Raw genomic sequence first — 23,199 nt, forward strand, 5'->3', positions numbered from 1 at the left:
ACCGCGTTCGTCATCAAGTGCATCCGCACTACCTCTTCGTTGTATATATCGCGTCATTTCGGGTATATAATTAAACTGTGAATAAAACTACCGCATGTCTCACTAAATTGATTATTGTCTCTGGGCCTGTCATCGGACTCCTGATCCCGCACATCAGTCCGCGTTCGATCAAGTCAGGCCGTTACATACTTTGTAGGAATTCGGGCAAATTCGACGCAGCAATGTATATAGCTACAGCGTTTATTTGCAGGAAATATTAGATCTAAATTTCAATCCAATTAATAAATAATAAAAATTAATGTATACTTCTGAAGTTTGTGGTTTCGGTAAAAACACTTTAATACAAAGTAATGTATTTCAAATATAAACATTTATTCAAATAAAAAAAATATAAATATAAAATATCTAATATATATATATAACATGGTATTGTAATGCAACAAATATTAAAATATGTCAGATTTCGCAACGCGGTGTATCGAACATTAATTGTAGGAATTGCGGATGTTGCAACACAGTTTCTTGTTGTTCCGATGTCGAAACGTGTCTCCAAATGTATTTACTCTGTTTGCTCGGCCTCGACAGTAGACAATGGAGGATACATCTGGGCGATAACGTTGAAGAAGATTTTTATTCTCTCAGCCCTAGGATGAGCGTGTTTGAATAGAAATTCGAATAAATATCCCTCGACATGGTGCGATCGAGTCCCGTACTTTGGAATATTTGCTCGAACTTCTCTCCAAACACGCTCGATATGCTGAGTATGGGCGCCTGTAAATTAAGATATATTTATTTTAACATATAGGTACTTGTAACTATATATTCATATCGTTAACGTTTTACCACAAGGCTTCCCGTTACTTACCAGACCAGTATCTGGATCGACGAAGTTGTAAGTGTGATTGACTGTCAGATATTGGAAGCCCTCATTGTTAAGACAATTATAGGATTTCCAACAATCTGAAACAATCGTTGTTCCCGGCATGATCCACTCCTTAATGCATGCCAGGAGCGTTTCTTCCGTTCGATCCTCTACTGGCACAATAAAAATTTTCTTCGACTCTCGCTCGTATCCTCCAAATATCCAATTGTCTTTCAAAAGGCGACCACCGATGGCCGATTTTTGCATCGTCGATTTCAACGGTGCGTCCTGGACCTCCAAGTTTCTCGCTGCACTTATCGGTCCAGTACGCACAGACCTGTAAATATCAAAAAAAATAATAATATATGTAGATATATAAAATTAGTGCACAATATTAAAATATATTACCTCGCGACAAAAACTGAACCAGTCGACAACCGTGGTGGAAGAAATGCCAAGTTCTTCCTCGAGGTCTTCCTGTCGAGGAGGGCGTAGCATTAAGGAAACTCGCTATAATCTTACAAATTGTAGCAAGTTCTAAATTGCTATTCCCAAACCAAGTGCCTACTTTGGCACTTTTAAAAAAATTACATGCCTTGGAGACACGTTTCTTTTTTGAGGACATTGCTGCGGAATATCTTCTTTGACATCGAAACAACAATGTCCGTTTATCAATAGTTAATTCTACACCACAATTCCCACAATTAATTTTCGATGGCAACACACCGTGTTGAATTAGAAAATTTACTAATTCTTCTTTATTCGCCATTAACTGTATGAATTCGAAAAACAGCATTTTATCGAAATAATTACTTTTATCGCGATTCTTATAGGACGGTTGCACGCAGTGCATACGACACATAACAATCATAATAGTGGCGCGCTTCACTTGTTAAAATTTCGCGCATTTTCGTCGCTCTGCGGACTGTGCTAGTGCATGCGAGCCGTATTTATTGCGCTGCTATACGCGTTCGCAAAGTAGGTATATTCGTTACCTGGCAGCTTGGGCGAGTATATGCGCGTATAATGCACGAATAACTTCAATAACAAGCTGTAATTTCAGGCAAATATTTGACAGGCCGTTAATTGAACAATCCGAAACTCCGAACGATACACTCTCGACTATAATTTATCGCTGTTCATCTCTTTTCAATTTATCGACGTTATCAGCCTCGATTCGCGACAGCGAAAACGCGATACAATTAAAACGCGAAGGAAGAATAGTATTTCTTCAACGTTCGCGGATAATCCTACTATTATGTTATGTGCTCAATTTGGAAGAACTTCTTAACTTTTAACCTATGTAAATTGCAAATTATAATGCAGCTATATACTCTAAAGATATATGAGTCAAAATCTACTCTTGAATATTGACCTGATACAGTATATGTATCATTATGTACAGTACTGTTATAAAGATACTCGTACTTCTTTACAGTCTACAGTCAAATAATATTATGTACACACTACTGCGACACATAGACGCCTTATGCAAATTTGCGATAGCGTGAAAATATCACCGGCGATGCCGATGATTTAGTTTCCTCGCGCACAAACTTTTAAGTCCGCAACACATAAAACGTCCTGCGATAATACGCGCGTAGATACCGCGCGCGTGTAAACCATAGAAACTGATTGTGAGTGAATAAGAATGGATTTAATGGCAAGCCGTCGTCATTTCATTCATCTCTGCCGGAGGAGAGCCCAATGAAATATGCGTGTTCGCGTCACGCGTATCCTCCCGCACGGTCCGCTCACAAAAGAGTCTTTTTTTAATCCGCGCGGATTGCCGCGGATCGACTTATTGTGCTCGCATGCACCGTAAACTTCGCAGCCGCAGGTACAATTAACGTGATTCATCTCGTATTCGCCGATCAGAATAATAAGGCATCGATGTTCCCCGATAAGACACGATACAAAGATATAGGATTATATTAAATTAATGTTGATCTAGAATCTATTGAAATCGGTAAAAGTGCGAAGCTGGAGGTGCGCGAATTGTGAACTGCACTTTCGTAAAACTTCGTTTATTATTGTACGAGTTTGCAACGCTTAAATAATATCGCATGATATTTTGGTGGCTTTTACTTTAGATGTCTAAGAATCAAAAATTTTATGGCAGTGTCTCTTTTCCGAGTGAAGAAAATTGCCGCTGCCAAATGTACCGTCGATGTAAGTCTCGTCGTCGTTTGGACGTGGCGGTGATTCTCCGCGAGAAATGCCTCTGATGTCGGCGAACGAGATTGGCTCGCGTTCTGCCAGCTCTTCTCGCGCTTCTTTTTTTGTCCTCTCTCTCTCTCTCTCTCTCTTTCTCTCTCTCATCCTTTCCCTCTACTTTATTTGCGCGTATAAATAGCGCGGTCCAAAATTACTGAGTACTTCGGCGAACGGTGCCGCGAAAGTGGCGTCCAAGAAAAGGCCGGCGATTTCTGCTAGTTATAAAAATATACACGGGAACGACGTGGACGCCCGGTTGGCGACGCGCATTCTTCAACGATGGATACGATGAGGGCAACTATGTAGACGAAAAGAAAGAGAGGATATAGAATTATTCACAGGCCTTAAGCCTTTGCGAACTGAAGTGATGACAATCAGTATGTAAAGATAAACGATTATGCAAAAAGAATGAAACTTGTTTTTTTTTTAATGGAAAACGAGGTAAATAGGAGCGAATTGTGATATTTTAAGACGCATGATAACTCTTTTTCATTAATTATATATATTAGAACTGAGCAAAATATATTAAATTCTTCATGAAACTGTTTATTTGTCACAAATCTGTTTTTGTGTGACTATTGAATATTTTTATTTTAGTAGTATCGATCGACGTGAACTGCATTCATTGTCATGAAGTAAAACTTATTTTCTTCTAAAAAATGCTAATACCAATGTTGCCGAAATGTAATAAAATTTAATTTCTCATAATTGACGATTATATTCTTGAAGACGATGACAATCAAGTTTTAGCGGACTGGGAATTGCGGATTTTTTAAGCTTGCAAATGTTCATAACTCGACGGTGAACTTAATCAAAAATTTAAAACACACACGGGAGAGAGAGAAGAAATATATCCGCTTTGAATAATTTATACGTTATATATACGTATATATAATGGCGAGATATTATAAAAAGTTTCTAAAGGGCTAAAATGTATATCACATATATCAATTTTAAAAACTACTAATGAGAAAATTTACAAGAGGAAAAAAAAACTCTTGAATCTTTGGCAATAATATTTAATGTCTTGTAACTTGAATGGATGTCAAGCTAGTAATTTCGGTAATTGTGTATAATTACTGCTATACTAACTTGAACATTTCATGGAATAAATACGAAATAATTTCGAAATATCTTTGTACATGTTGATAATATCAGGTTAATGATTGTATCAAAGGTGTAACGAACAAGTTGGCGTCAGCCGGATGCGATATTTCGACAATACTATCGACCTATATACATCGATTAATCGCGTAATTATTGCATCGCGTCGAGAAAAAGAGGCAAATATGCCGAAAGACTGAGTACGATCCTAAATAATTCCACGGTAAATAATTCGTCGTCGATCAGTCGCGCCGATGAGCAAACACGGAAGCGACCTCGGTTGCTTATAAATGAAAATGCAGGCGCAGAGAAGTCTCGCTCGTTCACGTAAATGAATCTGAACGGTTGAACCCGTTCCCAACTTCCGCTTTCGCAACCTCGCATTGCTGTATAATTCCGCGGAGATGATCTGTCACGCCTTGAATATTGAACACGTGGATAATTGCGTTTGAATCAATATCTGCTTAAAATATTACGATATTTTGTCAAACGATGTTAATATATTAATATCGTTTAATTAATTTAATGATATTAAATTTCATTTATATATGCATCATAAATATATAAAATTTTATCAGAATTAAAAAAGCTCTACTTATAAAATGTAACGATTTGTCAATGCGTCAGAACTATTATATACATATCAATGTACGATGATTATCTATAAGCATTAAAGCTATATCTTGTGTTGCTATACGTGATAAAAAAAAAATGAAGTTAATCTCACAAAGGATGCCCTAAAATAACGTGTATTTAAAAGCATGTCCATTAGAGCGAAATCTAATAGAATTGGCGTACCGCAAGATACGTAATCGAATTTCCTAATTGAATTATTTGCGGGAGTTCTTATGTGATCATCGATATTTTCCCCGTATGTATCACTCGTTTTAGCTATGGCTCGGCTATTCTCCGCTGCGGAGAAAAATATCTATTGACAGATTATTATTAGCGATTATTCACGGTCAAGTATTTTCCCGATCGCGAAAATGTACTGCGAAATAACTAATTACTTTCCTTGTGCGGGATAGATGGTAAATTATATATATTTGTTGTATTTTTATACCTTTTCTTGATATTATATTTTTATATCTTGATCTTATATGACGAAATTAATATAAAAATAAATGCGCTGTCACCTGCTAGGACATGTTGTATGGAAATAAAACGCACCACCGCTGATATAAATATATGATATCAATATCCGTTAAAAATGAGATGCAAATAAACATATTTTTTTCGAATCAAAAGCATGTAGTATACGTACATTCACATTATTTGTAATGATTTATACTTTTTCTTCATTATTTTTTAATATACTGTACGATATATGAAATTCTGTGTAATTATAAATATAACAATGATATCATGGGCAACGTCTAAAAATCGAGAGACAGCGTATTTTTAATGTAACTTTAACGTAATGTTGCGTTTGAGATCTCGATCGTGGTTCGACGCAATTACTAGTAACAAATCAATTCACTTTTATGCGTCACGTAATCGCTGGTGCTACGTAATCGATGGAACATAATATAACGCATATTACCGGCATATATCAAACGCGTGCCAGTATTTTCTTATCCCACATCGAGAGTACATTAACGCCTATGTATTTATGAAAACGTCATAAGGCAATTGACACAGTGGACTAGAATTTTCCAATCGGCGTCACCGTGATACTTTGCTTGGCACGACCTCGAGCATTTTCCTTATGTACGATCGTCGTCGCGCACGTGTCACTCGAACTCGTCGTCATCATAAATACGACGCGTTATTAGCGTCGTTACATAAGATCACTTTGCGTGTAATAACAAAAATCTACTTGATATCTATGTTATTTCGGGGGCTTTTCACGAGTTTATTATTTCCCAACGACAACACTTTAGCATGCTGTCGCGGTAGAGATGATCGGTGATTAAAATCGAATTAATCGACGCCGGTCCGCTTCGCGGAATAGCCTCGGCGTTTCGCGCAGAGTATCGAGAATCCTTCGTGAATCACCTCCCCTCTCGACACGGGACATCATGCACGACGACGTCCGTTCTCGCATCTGAGTCACCTAAGAGCCCACCCGCGCATGATCTCGCCTTCTCTTTTTCACTCTCCGCTCCTTTTCTTCCGCCGTCAGTCGACAGTGATTTTAAATGTGCCGCGCTGTTTTGCAGAGACCCATACTGTGGCGATGACAGACCCACAGCTGACCAATAATAATAACAACAACAATAACAACAACAACAACAACGATGGCGAGCCAAAGTACCTGCACAAGAAGTTCAAGAAGATGGCGACGACCGAGGTTGCGCCGAAAGTCATCGAGAAGGAGGGCACGGCAAACAACGTCGCCTCTGACGAGACGCCCAAGCGTAAGGACGACGACAAGGATGGCAAGGAGTCGTCGAAGGAACTCTGCAACAAGCTCGAGCCTTCCCCGGAGCCGGCAGGGACAGTCGAACCCACCGCCGAGTCCCGGAAGAGTGGTTACGCGTGCCCTTACTGCCCGATGACGTGGACCAAGCCGAGTGTCCTTCAAAAGCACATCAGGGCACATACGAATGAACGGCCGTATCCGTGCGCGCTCTGCGGAATCTCCTTCAAGACCAAATCGAATCTGTACAAGCACTGCAGATCGCGCTCTCACGCGCACAAGGTGGAGAAAGGAGAAAAGGTAATCCATTAATTAAATTACTAAAATTTAAATAATTTAACAGACTTCGACAAAATCTTGATATTGAAAGAGAATTAGTAATGTAATTATTGATTAATACCTTAGGTTTAATCTCTAATAAGGCGTTTGCAATTTTCTTGCATTCAATCAATAGCAATTTAGTTTACCAATTAGGCAATTCAATACTTTTCGGTGTTTAATTAATATGCGTGTAATAAAAAAAATCTACTTGATTTCCGTGTTATTTCGGGGGCTTTTCACGCGTTTATTATTTCCCAACGACAACACTTTATCTACGTTTTTTCACAGGTGTCCGAGGATTCTGACATAAGTCTGTCAGATAGCGCCAGTAATGGCACTGGGACACCACCGCCGCCGCCAGCTTCTACGCCTACAACGGCAACGACGACGGTATCTACTGCCGCAGTCAAGACCGTGAAGACCGGCAAGATCTACAAGCCGAAGTTTCAAGCCCGAACGCCCCTGCAGTGCGTGAACAGCGACACCGAAACGTCTTCCTTATCGCCCAGTTCTTCCAACAGTTCCTCCTTGTCTTCCTCCACGACCGCCTCTGCTTCCAATTCTGTTAAACCGAACGCGGAACAGTTGCAAGAGCACATCGACAAGATCATCACGGACAATCAGGCGATCGTTGACGCAGTGGATCCATGTCTGCACAAATTAATACATCGCCAGCAGAGTTTAGTGGAAACGAAACAGTCATTTGAACAGCAGCCGTTGAACTTGTCTTCCGCGGAGGAGTCTTCAAATAGCAGAAAGCGCTGCTACAGCGACAGTTGCGCTCAAGAAGCGAAAAACAGTGAGCTTCCGGAGAGTTCGATTATCAAGGATCTCCTGTTGAAAACTCGCGGTTCCATGAACGGACCGATAGCAGAGACCGCCGTAGAAAACTTCGTCTGTTCTAAATGCAACATCCCCTACACTAGCATAGATAATTTAGAGGCTCACAGTAGATATTATTGTAGTAAGGGTATCGACAGTTCTCGAAAAGGAGCCGATTATCATGCGGACTTAGAGAAACGAGATTCTGATTTTGATGTGAAATCTTCTGATTATTACAGTACCTTGCAACCGTTACCTTCGCCAGGTCCTCTGCTGGGTAATACTAGACTAGTCGACGCGTACGCTCCACCTGCTAAGAAGCAAAGAACGGAATCCGTGCCGACCAGTTTAAGATCATTGGAAGAGCTCAGCAAATACCCGCGTCCGAATTCGCTGCAGATGTTCGGCGGTGAAGTGAGGATTCTCGACAACACAGGCGAGGTGACGAAAACGATGAGAATCGAGCCACGACAGACGAATTCGCCCACGAACGAGCACGTAGTCAATAGCAAGTGCATGAACTCGGAGACGGCGTCGATAGTGGTGAAATCGGGACTTCATTCTGGCGGTACCATGATGCACAAGCCGCCAGGCACATCGGCCAGCACGTCCAATTCCTCCATATCTCTGCCCAACGCGCCGAAGATATTGGCGCCCATCATACCGAACATATCAACCCCGAATATAGCGCCCACCATGTCCTGCTACGACTACTTGGGGCCTCTCAACCCGTTGACGAGTATCACTGCCTACAATCCGTTGACTCTGCCGCAAGCTGGTATCACAAATATCCTCCATGCTGGAAAGGTGATACCTTATGTACCCGGTATGCCCGGACCGCACACTCTGACCGGTACACCGTCCATAGACATATCCCCGAGTATAACGGCCGGCGAAGCCGGTTACAAGGTGATACCAGGCCTACCGGGCCTACATATGGTACCTCAGCCGCTGGATCTGGCCAGTCCGGTGAAAGTACATTCCAGCACGGTGCCTGGCATGCCTAGTCCGTTGTCTGGACATGTTCCTTCCATGTTAGATCAGCCTTTAGACCTGGCCAGTCCGGCGAAGGAATCGATGAAGATCAGCTTCAAGACACTTAACGGCGACGGTCTGAAGAGCGGTTTGACCAGTCCCAAAGTTCCTAGCGTTAAGGTTGAGACCTTGACGGACAAGTATCGCACGAGGGTACCGTCGACTCTCGGCGGAGAGACTGGTATAGCGGAGCTCGATCGTCATATCAAAAATAATACGACAGTGAAGTACAAGGGTATAGAGAGCCCGCGAGAGAGGAAGGATTTCACATACGACAAGAGTCCGAAGCTGGACAAGGCTTTTAGTTATCCGAACGGCGTGGACCCCACGATTTCTTCGAACTCTTACAGCAAAATGAGATATTCGCCCAAGACCATTTCGGAAAGCAGGAAGAGATCGTCAAATTGGGGAGTCAGTGAAGTGGATGCTGGCAGAGCAGCTCCGGTAGACACGTACACTGCAATCCCTAAGTACGACTTGCCTCCTCACGAAAATGGTCGATTAAAAAACAATGTCTCCTCGGATGCACGTGGATGGATCAAGATCGCGGATGGATACGGCGGATTCAACGGCGCCAAAATGAAGGCCGACAACGCGCCATCGGTGATACTTGTGAACTTAGATTCTTCCAAGACAGAAGTGCCAACGAAAACTTCCGTAGAATTAATTGTTAAGGACAAGCAACCCGAGGCCAAGTCCCCGAAAAGTGGCAGCGATGTCGCTAAAGAAACGACTAGTGCTAATAAGTTCTTGAGACCCACGTCTCTGCCATTGAAACCCGGCACGTTTACGCCGAAGAAGCATCATGGGATCACGCCCACGGCGAATACACTTCCTCTCATCAGTCCGGAGACTCCACGACCCAAGAAGTCGTACGGACAACTATATCTAAATGGGCATGCCTACACATATCTGGGACTCAAGTGTTCCACCAGGTTGTTTTATTGTACCCTGAATCGACCGCAGCCAATGTATGTCACGCAGCAGCACGGTTTGTCGATGTACTCCAATTGGAAAATATGCAAGGAGGCACCACCAGACATGGATATGGCGCACTACGACTCTCGGCATAGGCCTCTCAATTACACGACCGCGTGGAAGAAACAAGAGGACATCCTAACGCACTCCTCGCAAAGACCAACCACTCCCACCAGTCCGGACAGCGGATTAGAGAGTGACATGCAGGAGAAGACGAAAAGGGTGAAGATATTTGACGGAGGCTTCGAGAGTAACGAAGATTACACTTACGTGCGCGGAAGAGGTGAGATATATTTAAATATTGTGTATTTCAAAATAAAACAAAATAAAAGATTTATGCAGTCACCAAAATTTTTTTAACGATCTTCTAAAATTTTCATATGTAGTATGTGCGTGATGTAGTTTACTATTTTTTATTAATGTAATTCATAAAATTCGTAATATAATTCAATTTTCGTTAATGACGTTTTAGAGCTGTAATCTTAACATTGTAGCTATTGCATTGAAATAAAATTTTAATTATTACGTATATATTACATAAGGTCGAGGACGCTATGTCTGTGAAGAATGCGGTATTCGTTGTAAAAAACCATCTATGCTGAAGAAACATATCAGAACACATACGGATGTTAGGCCGTACACTTGCAAGCATTGTACCTTTAGGTAAGTTGAGATTTTCCCACGTAGCGCAGCAAGAAAATCTAAATTATATTTCTAACTTTAGTTTATTGGAATTATAATTAATTGTCTTTTTTGCGACAGTTTTAAAACAAAGGGTAACCTCACGAAACACATGAAATCTAAGGCTCACTACAAAAAGTGTGTGGAATTGGGCGTAGTGCCAGTCCCTACAACTGTCTGCGACGAGAACATCGACAAGGAGGCTATCGCGCGATTAGTTGCCGGTGGCGGTAACGCGGAAGAATCCTCAGAGGAAGAGGAAGATAGTGACGGAGAGGAAAGCGAGGAGTCTGGTAGCGAGGAGCAAGAAGCGGCACAAAGTCTATTGAGTCTTTCGCAACGTAACACGTCGAACAGATTGCCGGGCTTGCTACCGTCTGGTAGACCCACAACGTATCCGTACACGTTAACTTTACCGACGACTTCCACCGTGAGCGTCGCGCCCACCACCACGACTACATCGACCATGAGTCAAAGCGTCACCACGCAAGAAACAGCTCTGATTCAAAATGAATTATCGCACCGTTATTACTTCCCGTCGAACCGAAGTGCGACGGAAGAAACGAGGATCAGTGTCATTCAGTCGTCGAAGAAAGATAACTCTGACTTCGAAATCGAGGAAATAACTGATGTCACGGAGTCGCGTCATCAGCTGTCGCAGCCCATGGATCTCACGACGAAGCAGACCACTCAGGTGTTGCCCTCGCCGGTACCGCAAAGGGCTAGACCCGCGGACATTCTGACACCCGTTTCGGAGCCGGTCCTGTTGCAGACGATAGTCCAAACGATGGAACGGCTGCCTATACAGGGTAGAGAATGGAAACCGGATGCGGAGGGGCACATGTTGCAGGCCTACCTCACGGAGAGACATGTAATGGATAGCAAAATTAAGCAGCAATACCGCGTCGGAAATACCAAGATGGACAATCAGATACAGGAAAGAGATACTTACTCGCGTCATCAAAACCAGAACAGGTCCAGGCATATAGATTCCAACGGTATTCCAACGGTGACGTATACCGATCCCAGCAAGATGCAGCATACCGTTATGGAATCTAGGGTTAAACACATGACGAAGCACACCAGTGACGACATTAAGATGGAAATCAGGGAAAAGATTTATCAGAATAACATGGCGATAGAGAGACGAACGTTCGATTACGAGGCTATTCACAAGAATAAAGAACAGAGTAATCGTACAGTTTCTGATCGTGAAAATTTTGAGCTTGGTCTAACTAACGGTCCCGCTGGCGCAAGGCCAGGTATCGAGTATGGACTATCTATGACTAGGAACAATAGTTCGATCGAGAGACCGAATTGCTCTATTGTATCTGTTCGCAGCACGTCCAGTATTGATTGCCATTCGCCGAAATCTTTGAATATGGACGTCAACAATCGACCACCGTTGATGCAACATACGAACAACGATATCGATAGAAGTTCCATGTTCAACGCGATGAAGATGGTGAGTGAGATGGAAAGACCTAGAGAATGCCATCCCGTCGGTCAGGAAATGAGGTCTGCGAATCACGAGATGAGAACTGCGACTAATGATGTTCGAATACAGAATCATAGTCCGCGGAATCTCGACCTAAGACCGCCCAGTAGAGAGATCAGAACGCCTGGTCAAGAATACAGGACGCAGAGTCAAGAGCTGAGGCTATCGAATCAACAGGAATACAAGATACGCGGTCAAGAGATAAGACCGCCTAGTCGCGAGTACAAGCCGTCGTTCGCTCACGATATGCAAGTCATTCAAGAGCTTATGCCGTCGACAAACATGGAAATCCGGCAATCAAATCCGGATAATAGACCGCCGAGCCGTGATATGAGAACTCTCGCAGAATACAGGGCGCACGCCCAAGATCCACGTGCCAACTACGAAATATTGCAGCCTGTACACGAGCCGCTCAAGTCGCAAAACGTAGACGCGAGGAGTACGTCACCGCAGAAAGTACGAATCCTCTATTACGATACGAAACACACTGCGGACATGGCTAAACAGAATACGTTAGATAACATGAAACACGCGATAGCCGGAAAGGTAGTCGTCGGTGGGCCAGATTTTCGATCGCCGTCACCAAACACAGGAAACGCGAAACCGCAAGCGGAATTTTTACAACCGTCGAGTGGACCGGCGCCTAACTATGTCAGGTAAGTAAAATATTTTTAAAAACTTTATTTTTTAATTACATGCTTTTTCTTGACGCATAGGATGCATATAATAATAGTATTATTCATTATTACGTTAGATACATATTAGAGTATTCTAATATGTATCTGCGTATACGATAGTATGATGATATATAAATTCTATTCATTAGAATTATCAAAATAATTTTAGTTGTAAAAACTGAAATTATGAAATATGATTTACAGTGTCACAGAAGATGGTAGGACTGCGTGTGGGATTTGTAATAAGGTGTTTAGCAAGCCTAGTCAGTTACGGTTGCATCTCAACATTCATTATTTCGAGCGGCCGTACAGATGCGAAAATTGTGCAGTTTCTTTTCGGACTAAAGGCCACTTGACGAAACATGAAAGATCCGTTTCCCATCACAATAAGGTAAATGATGATTCAACTTTATTTTCATTGAGAAATGTTATGTTATGTTTGCGCGAGTGTACAAGTAAATATTACATTATTAGGTCAGTATGACTTCTACGTTTGGCGCGGCAACTACCAGCAACCCTAGGCCTTTCAAGTGTACAGATTGTAAGGTAGCATTCAGAATACATGGACATTTGGCCAAGCATCTTCGCAGCAAGATGCACATCATGAAGTTAGAGTGCTTGGGCAAACTTCCGTTTGGAACCTATGCGGAGATGGAAAGATCTGGCATCAATTTGAATGATATCGATACGACGGACTGTGATAATAGTCTTAATAGTCTGCAGGTTCGTACTAAACAAATCGTAACTGCGCGCAGTTTTTAAATCCGACGAGGAAAATGCCGCGATAAAACGAATTTTTTTCGCGTCTTCTTCGACAGATGTTGGCTCAAAAATTAGGCGAGAAGGATCCGGCAAAGATCGCGCAGTGGGACTCGGAAGCTTTGCCCGGACCGGTCGTGAGCGGCAGCGAGACCTCGTCGGATGAGGGTGAGCCTATACCGCAGCACGCGCTTCACGCGCAATACGTGAAAGCGGCAACGGACGCAGACATCTCCCGACCATATCACATGTCGATCGTCCCCGAGAAACCGAAAGCTATTAACGACGTTCGCCTTCGCAGCCCCCAGTTCAATCAGCAGAGACGTGATTACGCCGTTAAAGAGCAGCGACTGATTTCGGCGGTCGTTTCAATGGAGGACGCGAGAGGAGCGGAGGACAGTTTACAATCGTACAAGTGCCAAGTTTGCCCCGTATCTATGCGTACCGTAAACGAGTTACAGGTACACTGTTTCGTTGAACATAATATTGAGACGGATTCTAGTACAAATATTCACGGAGACAGGAGTGCGGGTAAATGTAGCAGGGAAAAAGAGAATACTCAAAAAAGAATTATGGAGGAATCCGCAGTGAAGGAAGATCACAAAAGACAAAGGATAGAGGATACATAGTGCCAAAACAATATAGCGTGCTAAAGAATTTTTCGAGTGGTGTTTGCCATACTACTTAGAGAAATCGCGGTTATAATAATAATATATCATATGTGGAATGCATCACAGAGATATCTTAATGAAGAAATCTCGGTCGTCCTAAAAAAAAAAATATTTCGGTAGGGTAATACGATTAATGACGATTTATGTTTGAAGAGATGTTTCTTGAAAATTAATGTTGCAAAAATTTAAACGAAGCGTTATTAGAGAGCTGCGTGCAAATAAAACAATGTAATTGAAAATTTTACGTTGCCGTTACGAAATATTTCATAAATTTCTGAGGACTTAACAAAAAATTATCCAAGCGTAAAAAATCTGGACCTAGAGTAATATTCACGCGAATACCTTATACATAACGAAATACATGTTAACATCAGCGATGAATTACATGGTATCGAGTACGTTTCCTTTATTACAGCATTTATATTGTAAACGTATATAACTTGTATAGTCCTCCTGTAAAGATTTTATAAACTCTTTCTCTTGAAAGCGGCACGTGTAACGCGTAAAGTAAAAAAGAAAAAAAAACAATTCGAGTATCTAATAATGATTATAATATTTATACACAATAGTGTTTCTCGTAGTAAACATGAGGTGCAATGGACTGGCATGTGATTCTATATATTTAAAGCACAAATGTGTTACTTTCGACATATTGAAGAGTATTCTAATATTACAAATGAATATTATACTTTAAATTGGTATATGCAACTTATATACACACACGTATATATATACATATATATGTGTATATATATATATTTGTACGATATTAGTATGAACAATTATGAGAATTATTGTTGACGTAAGAGAAAATGTGTTTGTATATATTTATGTATAATATAACGAGAAATCATGTTAGAGAGTCTCTATTATAGTTTTAAGAAATCAAGAAGCTGTGTCGGTTGCTCAGATTACTTGTAAATTTAAGCGCTTTTAATTTACACGGTAGATTCCTTATTTTCCTCGTGTCTTTAAAAGATTTTCCTTGTAAGCAAAAGTCAAGTGTGGGGTGAGTATCTTAATAAGTTTTTATTTTATCGGAAACATTGCTGAACGTTTAGTTACCTTCGTATTCTGATATTATTAGTTATTTTTTAATCCTAATCGATCATGTTTGCTGTATCGTTCTGAGGGACCGATTCGCTGATTCTGTTTAAGATAATTAAGCCTCCTGTTTTCTCGCTGCAGTTCTATTGAATTATCCACGTTGAAAGCGAAAACCTACATGAATTTTTCTCGCATTATATATATGTATTATATAATAATTATATATTAAAAATTATATATATATATATATAATATTATATATATTATATATTATTTTATATATATATATATATATATAGATACATATAGATATATATAGATATATATAGATACATATATATATATTATATAATATATATAATAAATTTGATATATATATATATATATATAATATATATATATAATGTATCTTATATATATATATATATATATATATATATATATATATCTTTTATATATCAATCTGTCGAGCAAGCGGAAGCATGTGGAAAATCAAATTTATTTCAATATGGAAAAACAGCTTCACACGCGATTTCTCGCTGGTGGCCTTATAATACGACTGCAGTGAGCAGCTTGGAGAGGCTTATACACCTTCCACGAGCGACAGCTACCGTATCTTTATAATTAACCGTCTATCTAATGCTACACGCAGTTTTAATATTTCACTCAAGCACGAGAATGTCTTTCCTATTCCGCATAATCATACTCCGGTTATCACGGTTTGTACCTAAAATAGGTGTGCTTGAGCCCAGGATAAAAAAAAAGAATAATACGGATATATAATGTAGAACGAGACGACCGCACAAGGTATACAATGAGGTCCAGTCCGCGTGATGTTTCACACTAAACGATATCAGTGTAGCCATAGTCTAACATAGCATTTTTTGGATGTATATCTACTGTCTTGTAATTCTGTCGACTCCGACCGCGCGTTAACCACGTATGAGCTTCCAGGATGCGTACACGCGTCGTGTGTGTGTGTGTGTGTGTGTGTGTGTGTGTGTGTGTGTGTGTGTGTGTGTGTGTGTGTGTGTGTGTGTGTGTGTGTGTGTGTGTGTGTGTGTGTGTGTGTGTGTGTGTGTGTGTGTGTGTGCGCGTGTGTGTGTGTGTGTGTGTGTGTGTGTGTGTGTGTGTGTGTGTGTACGCGCGCACCCGTAAATACCAAGCCAACAATTTGCGTTCGATGGGAATTTGTCGAGAGGAAGCGATACACGCCTTTTCGGAATTGACCTCCGAAGTGGCGACTCTTCCAGGCGAAACGCGACATTTTCCAAAATTATACACATCTAACGCACATCTACGTATATATATATATATATATATATATATATATATATATATATATATATATATGTATATCTCTCTCTTTCTCTCGGCTACTTGCATGCGTACTTATATGTGATTTCGAATGTACTTTTTCCAAATTGTAGATTCATATTACGATATACACATATACATATATATTTTTTCGAAACGTTGTCGTAGAAGTATCGCGTGTATATTTTCCGTCGTACACGTAGCGAGCGTGTCGTACATACATATCAGAATATCGCCGCGGTATTCCCGGTATAATTGACCCGGGGGACGTTGGACGGCGTCATTTGAAACCCAATATGGCGCAGATGCGAGTTAGGTTTTACTTACTCACGGGGTTCTGCCGCAGATCTTCGCCCGCGTGCTCTCTGTCACTGGCCTCCTCGAACAGCTCCGGATCCCGGAAGCGCGCACTCGCGATCGCGAACGCCGAGGATCACCCTCGCGTGTCCCGTCGGCCGCCGAAGACGCGATCGCGCGCGGAAAACTCGATCGCGACGCGGAAACCGTCGCGCTCGCGGGAGCAACGGTCGCGGGTCGCGGGTCGCGGCGCGCGCGGATGCACACATTGCACACTGAACGTAGCCGCTAGTCGCGATTCGAATCCTCGAACGCTGATGAGCCTCCCGTAGGTGTTGCGTTATAAATGTCCATTCCTATCAATGCAGACTAACTTTTAATCTCGGTTTAACTTACCTCTTGTATTTTTCTGATTGTTAGAGAGAACTGGAAGAAGATAAGAAGTAAATTAAACCGATTAAAGTTAATCTACATTGATAAAAAAAAAAGACAATTGTTTCGGTTAAACGGCCACGCGGTTCTTACGGATAAATTGCGAAAAACTGAGGAACTCCCCATTCTCTACATGAATAATTATTTTTGCACGATGTTGCATGATTAATTGATCAAGTTTGGATATATTACGTTCAAAAAGGATATCACACGGAATGATTTTGACATGTAGCTATAAAATACAGAGAGATTTTTTTGTTTAAAACTCGAGTACAAATTCAAGACGATCTTTCGACCGTTGCTTCTTTCGGGCACGTCGAATTTCTTCATAAATCGAGAGAGTTGTTTTCATCAGATTCATGAACGTTTTTAAATGATTAATGGGACTCATAAAACATGATGAAACGTGCTTAATCATACATATATATGCATATATATATCGCTCATCTGATTTAAGGAGCCAACGGAAAAACAATTCTAGTTACGAACTAGCTGTACACACACTTTAAATTACAGAAAAAAAGACTACCGGATACAACATAATATATATGATTAATAATAATTTCCATGTCTAAATGTGCTATCAGTGTTTCTCCTGTTTTGAGATAAAAGTCGGTCAGTTTTTCGCACCGAACGGTCGATATTATTATTTTCTATCTTCGCATTTCGGAACAGATTAGACCGTGTATCACGAGCGTGCGATTAACACGTTCCAATTGCATCTCGGTATCTTAACCTTTACATGCGCACTATTATTATTATATGCGTACTGTACAGTCTAATAATTCGGGTAAATGTTTGTTAAGACGATTCGACATACTTTTACGACATATTTACGATATTCGATTAAATAATCTATATTGTGATAAGTAACGGAAAGAACCATATATGGCGAATATCCCGACTAATATCCTAAAGTAAAAGTACAAGCGTATCTGTTAAAAAAAATATATTGAAAAATGGAAAGGAAACAGAGACATTTTTATTTTGTCGATAGCGCGCATCTCCACGCCCTCGCGTCTACGTTTTTCGCGAAAAAAGGTTGGCTTGGCTTGGCTTCTTCCAGACTCAGTATTAGATTTCGCGGACAATGAAAAAAAGAAAGAAGGAATAGAAAGGAAAGGTCGAGCTTGCACGGGTTTCTAGACGGTGTTTTGCACCGATTTACATTTTTACGGAGGCACATCAGAAATCGGGTTACCTCGTCGCCCGAATTCACCCGCGGTGTCTCCGAGAAAAAAAAAAAGAAGAAGAAAAGACTCTCCGCGCTCCGCTCCATATCTTTATGGATGATTTAAATTTTGTATACGCGCAGCGTGCGAACGGTGACACTTACAAACACCTGGCGGTATAGTATTTTATATGTATTATAGGATCTCTTTAAGATTTTATAAATGTTTTTTCATGGAAGAGTGAGAGAGAGAGAGAGAGAGAGAGAGAGACGGGAAGGGTGTATCTCGTCTTTGTGCTCGCGCAAACACGTCGTGTATTCCTCCGGGCTTCGACAAATCGCGACTCCATTTGGAGTTGTAGCTTTGTCGCGCGACCTCTCGATCGAAACCGACCGTATATATATATCGGGCCGTTTTACGCCCGTATATATGTTATATATCAGACAATGGGACCCCGGAGTGGAAAATTTTATATAAGCGTATACTCGAGAAAGCGACAAACGGGATTTACGGTAATAACGCCAACGAGTTTTGCCAGTGTCACCGCCACTTCTCTTCCCGACTCTGTGAATTCTGTTGAACTATACATTGATGAGAATGTAATTTTTATTTATTGTAAATAAAAGAAGGAACATTGCTTAAAGCATTTTGTATAATTGTGCATTCTGAATATATACACGAAGAAACAGATTCTGTCGAGCGGTGGAATTACGCATTGGATCCAGAGATTATAAACGCAAATTGTACGAAGAGAGATTCGTGATAATACGAATGTGTCTTTGTACGGTGATTTTGCGGGAACGATAGTATACAACACTCTAGGAACGGGAAATAATGTAGGGACAGGAATAAAGTGTTAATTTCCGGTAAAATACTGTATTGTTTTATTGAAAATCAGGTGAGCCTTATGTACAAGATAAATATTCTAACGAATCTAGAAAAAATTAACGTATCTTCATCGTCGCTCGCTGTTCTCATCGTGCATCAAACACAACGACTGCAAATAGGGTTAAAGAAAACATCTCGATATTTTGATCGATTCTTAAGTTTTATCGAAAAATGTTAAACGCGTTGAATTTTGAAAATATTAAAAAAGGATACGTCTCTTGGTGCGCTTCTTGTACATGATTCGGTATCCGCATTCCCTGCATCGAATTGGATCTCTGGGACGAATCTCGTTATCGTGATGGCATTCTGAAATAACAAGTTTAAAAAACTTTATAATGATTACATGAATTACGTATAAGAACAAAAATAGCTCTTTGTGGCAATTTAACTATACGGTATATAATGTTCGAGAAACTTCTCTTACTCGAAAAACGCTTAAATACAATTTGCCCATTTCAGTAAACAAATTATATAATTTATAAAATAACAGTATCTTAAAATTTACAAAATGCACATATAAATACGATTAATTAGACAGAAAATATGCATCGATATATCAAGAGCTGTTATTTACAAAAAAAGTGAGGTTAGGGAATAGTCGAACATGCGTATCTTTACCTCCGCAAATGTATACCATAGCCTGTTTCGGCGTGGAATCGGATTTGCTAGATTCCATTTTAACACTGTTGCAATGTAACAATTAATATTATGATTAGAGCAAATCTTCGTGGAATGAAAGAACCGTCGTCGATACAACGACACACTTCAATCAGAAGAAAAGATCTCGTCTCTCGAATAAAGAATAAAAGAATAAAGGAGTAGTGATGTAATGGTACTCTTGGTAGTGATAAGTCGATAAGTGAAGTCTTATTTTAGTACATACAACCCATCAACAGATGACGCTAGTGGTTGCACCAATGTAGGGTTACGGCAATCGATTTTTTCAATTATACAAATTGAAACAACACAGATTATAAGTCAAAATTAAAAATGTCGGTTTATATTTTATATATAAAAGAACAAACGACTAGATAACGTTTCTCTACGTATTTTACGTAGAGTAAAATTTAAAATTAAAATTAACAAAGATCTAATTAATTTTCAATTGTCTATAATCATGCCTCTTTTGTTTAATGTAAAATGGAATCTTTATTGGTATCCTTATTCGTTCGCATCGTTTGAAACGCCGCGCGACACGCGCCGCGTCGCCGAAATTCGAGAGGACGACGAGCGCGATAGATTCGAGAGAAAATCTCCCCGGCAACAAAAGCTCCGAGCGCGCTTGCAGCATCCGGCGCGGCTCGGCCAATAGGGCCGCTTGGCAACGAACGGCGGGACGAGGCGGCGCCCGTGATTCGTCGATCGGCGCGCGTGGCGGCGATTGGTGGGGGAGGACGAGGCACACGGTGAGAACGGAATTTACGAACGCGCGGCGTTCAATGTTCAATGCGTCGGTGTCGGTGGAACGTTGGGGCGTGTGGGTACTGCATGGGTACAGAGGGAGAGCTCAGGCAACCGGGTGCGTGCGCACGGCGCACGTTTCCTCGAGCCGCGCGCGCACCCCCGAGCGCCGCTCAGTGAGAATTTACCGAGGGTGCGCGACGTGTTATGTGCGTTGTGCGTGGTTGTCGCGGGGTGACGATCGGAAAGGCTGAGTTGCGCGAGTCGCGGAATTACGTGCGACAAGATCGATATTCGCGGCGAGAGGATAATTCGGAGCGTGCCGGGCTCTCTTGTTTACGAAGCGCCGCATGGCGGGAGGGGTGGTCTTTCTCCGTGCGACGGTGGCCGTCGCCGTCGGCGAGCGGCAGAAGGGGTGAATGAAAGAGAGAGAAGGGGGAGGGAGAAGAAGCGCCGGGCCGGCGGACATGAGGCGCGCGCGTTTCCCGCGCGACGCACACGTGAGTACAGCGCGAAGCGAGGCGAGTGTCAACAGCGGGAAACGTCAAGTGGCGACGGGACCGCTCTCGCCGGACTTCACGGCGACGGATCGGCACGTCGGGAAGACGAGCGAGTGCCGCGAAATGACATTCGTGCGAGCTGACTTGGAGCCGGAATCGCGGTGAAGAATCTTCGGGAACGCGCCTCGGCGGCCCTTCCTCCCGCGTGACCCTGGTGTAAACAGACGATTCGCGAGTGAGTGCGAGGGTGAGGTGACAAATCCGAAAACGGGCCCGTTTTTGCGTATCGTGAGGCACGTGCGACCCGTCGGCCATCGATTTCTCGGTGATTTATCGCGTCGAGGTGCGTCGTTTCACGCGTTCGAGATTTAATGAAGATTCAAACACCGATAGGTTAAGACCTTTAGGAGTAAATACGTGTTTACATACCTGCCCCGAGCGGAGCAAAAGTGATTTTCGTATCTTATCTCCGCGGTGAACGGAAGATGGAAATTTAGAAAGGTCGCTGTAGTTAATAAACAAGCGTGAAGAAGCCACACCGCCTCTGCTCGCCGATAGATAACAAAGTGATAATTTTAAACGTAACGTCCGACCAACACGGGAAATACAACGAGGTGTCGTACGGTTTCGCAAATTCGATGGCGACGCCTGGTCCGCTCGACACGCCGCTTCGGGTGCACCGTTCGCGTGGCGTCCAACCGAAGGCGACGTAGTCGCTCTCTCTCTCTCTCTCTTTCTCTCCGGAAGTCGAGCGTCGATAGTCTGAATTTTTTTCGAGTCATCAGCCGCGGATGAACGACACCGTCCCAAGCGCGATGGAGGACGTCGACGGCATGCGGCACGTCGTCCAGACGCCGCGCGTCTCCTCCGTCGGCAGCAGTTCCCACGACAGCGTCGACAGCGGCTACCTGTCCATCGTGACGCCGCAGACCGGCGGCTGCACCCCGAAGATGGTCACCGGCTACAGGACCCGCTCGTCCACCGGCGCGTTGCTCTCCGCCAGAAAGCACAGGTACCACCGCCCGGAGCCCTTCCAGTGCGAGAAGGTGCTGAGGCACCGCTCCAAACTCAGCCATCGGCTGAACATCTCGGAGCTCGACTACCTCGTGTCCGAGAACCCGGTCTCGGAGCAGGACTCGGTGCTGGAGCCGTCGTGCACGCACGTCGATCGGAGCCTCAGCCTGGTGCACTCCACCCCGAGCTGCGCCAACGACGAGCTCGGCAAGGCCCTCGGGAACACGAGGAACTGGAGGACCACGGTGCCCGTCACCCCCGCGTCCGCGGACCTCCAGATTCTCTCGCCGCCCCCGTCGCCGGCGGTGCCGTCCTCGTCCTACGTGGCCTCGGAGCCGATCCAGGAGGACGCGGAAATGAAGCTAGTCCATACGCCGCGGGGTAAATCGCAGCGGGTCACGACCCCGCCGAGACTCAAGATCACGATACCGCAGATCGTGATTTCGCATATTTGCACGGGCGGCACGCCGACGATAACGTCGGCGGAGAATCGCAAATTGCGCGATCTACGTATCACGGAGTTGGGGGCCACGTCCGAGATCAAGCCCAAGAAGCTGGACTTCAGCCATCGCGGGTTGTGCGCGTCGCTGCGGAGTAGCCGAAGGGCTACCCTGGACTACACGGGAAGGGAGAAGGTGGATTTCTTGTCTCTCCTCGGGGAGGAGAGCAACCATTTGAATCTGGTATCGAAGATCCTGTCTTTTCTCTCGCCTCAAGATCTGTGCTCGGCCAGTATGGTGTCGAGGGTGTGGAAAAGGATCTGCAAAGATGACTTCTTCGCCAACAGGCGAAGAATGAGTTTTATCATGCGGAAGCACACCGTCAAGGAGAACCTGTGGCTGTTGGCGATGGCGAAGAAGGCGAAGCACGAGGACGATATACAGACGAGTCCTAGGAGCAGACGTTACGTGCGGAAGGGGCACCTGCTGGATGTACAGAACTTGCTGCACGTTCCGGCGCAGCCGAACAGCCCGCCTGTATCACCGAGCAAAATCAAATTTCATTCCTTCGTCAAGGTAAGTCAATTAATTTACTCGTGATGTATGTTTAAATACATTACGATTGAAGGGGACAAATCATGATTAATTTTTCTACTTCATATCTCGATAGAAATTTTATTCTTATTTCAAAGATGTATATATAT

At 42.7% G+C, this 23,199-nt stretch overlaps 3 protein-coding genes and 1 pseudogene across 3 annotated transcripts in view; 2 read left to right on the plus strand and 2 right to left on the minus strand.

The window, feature by feature from the left end:
* Positions 1-435: 435 nt before the first annotated feature.
* Positions 436-1,360, minus strand: LOC143894604 (uncharacterized; annotated as a pseudogene).
* A 4,614-nt stretch (positions 1,361-5,974) lies between these two features.
* On the plus strand, positions 5,975-14,845 carry Shn (zinc finger protein schnurri). The gene is made up of 7 exons (XM_077400953.1): positions 5,975-6,845; positions 7,155-9,984; positions 10,244-10,364; positions 10,464-12,536; positions 12,762-12,948; positions 13,032-13,280; positions 13,376-14,845. The coding sequence occupies exons 1-7, from the start codon at positions 6,258-6,260 to the stop codon at positions 13,943-13,945; spliced, it is 6,618 nt and encodes a 2,205-aa protein (XP_077257079.1). The 5' UTR covers positions 5,975-6,257; the 3' UTR covers positions 13,946-14,845.
* A 4,267-nt stretch (positions 14,846-19,112) lies between these two features.
* Rpb12 (DNA-directed RNA polymerases I, II, and III subunit Rpb12) lies at positions 19,113-19,950 on the minus strand. The gene is made up of 3 exons (XM_077401016.1): positions 19,759-19,950; positions 19,354-19,446; positions 19,113-19,249 (listed from the first exon to the last, which is right to left on the minus strand). Exons 1-3 carry the CDS (start codon positions 19,814-19,816, stop codon positions 19,227-19,229), a joined length of 174 nt encoding a protein of 57 aa, XP_077257142.1. The 5' UTR covers positions 19,817-19,950; the 3' UTR covers positions 19,113-19,226.
* Positions 19,951-20,475: 525 nt separating this feature from the next.
* Positions 20,476-23,199, plus strand: part of LOC143894586 (uncharacterized) — a 37,415-nt gene continuing 34,691 nt past the window's right edge. Inside the window, exon 1 of the mRNA XM_077400974.1 lies at positions 20,476-23,071. Within this exon, the coding sequence (XP_077257100.1) occupies positions 21,833-23,071 (1,239 nt within the window). The 5' untranslated portion in view covers positions 20,476-21,832. The remainder of the gene's footprint in view (positions 23,072-23,199) is intronic.

Source organism: Temnothorax americanus, unplaced genomic scaffold, assembly GCF_048541705.1.
Source record: "Temnothorax americanus isolate GAGA-0224 unplaced genomic scaffold, ASM4854170v1 Scaffold14, whole genome shotgun sequence".
Lineage (NCBI taxonomy): Eukaryota > Metazoa > Arthropoda > Insecta > Hymenoptera > Formicidae > Temnothorax > Temnothorax americanus.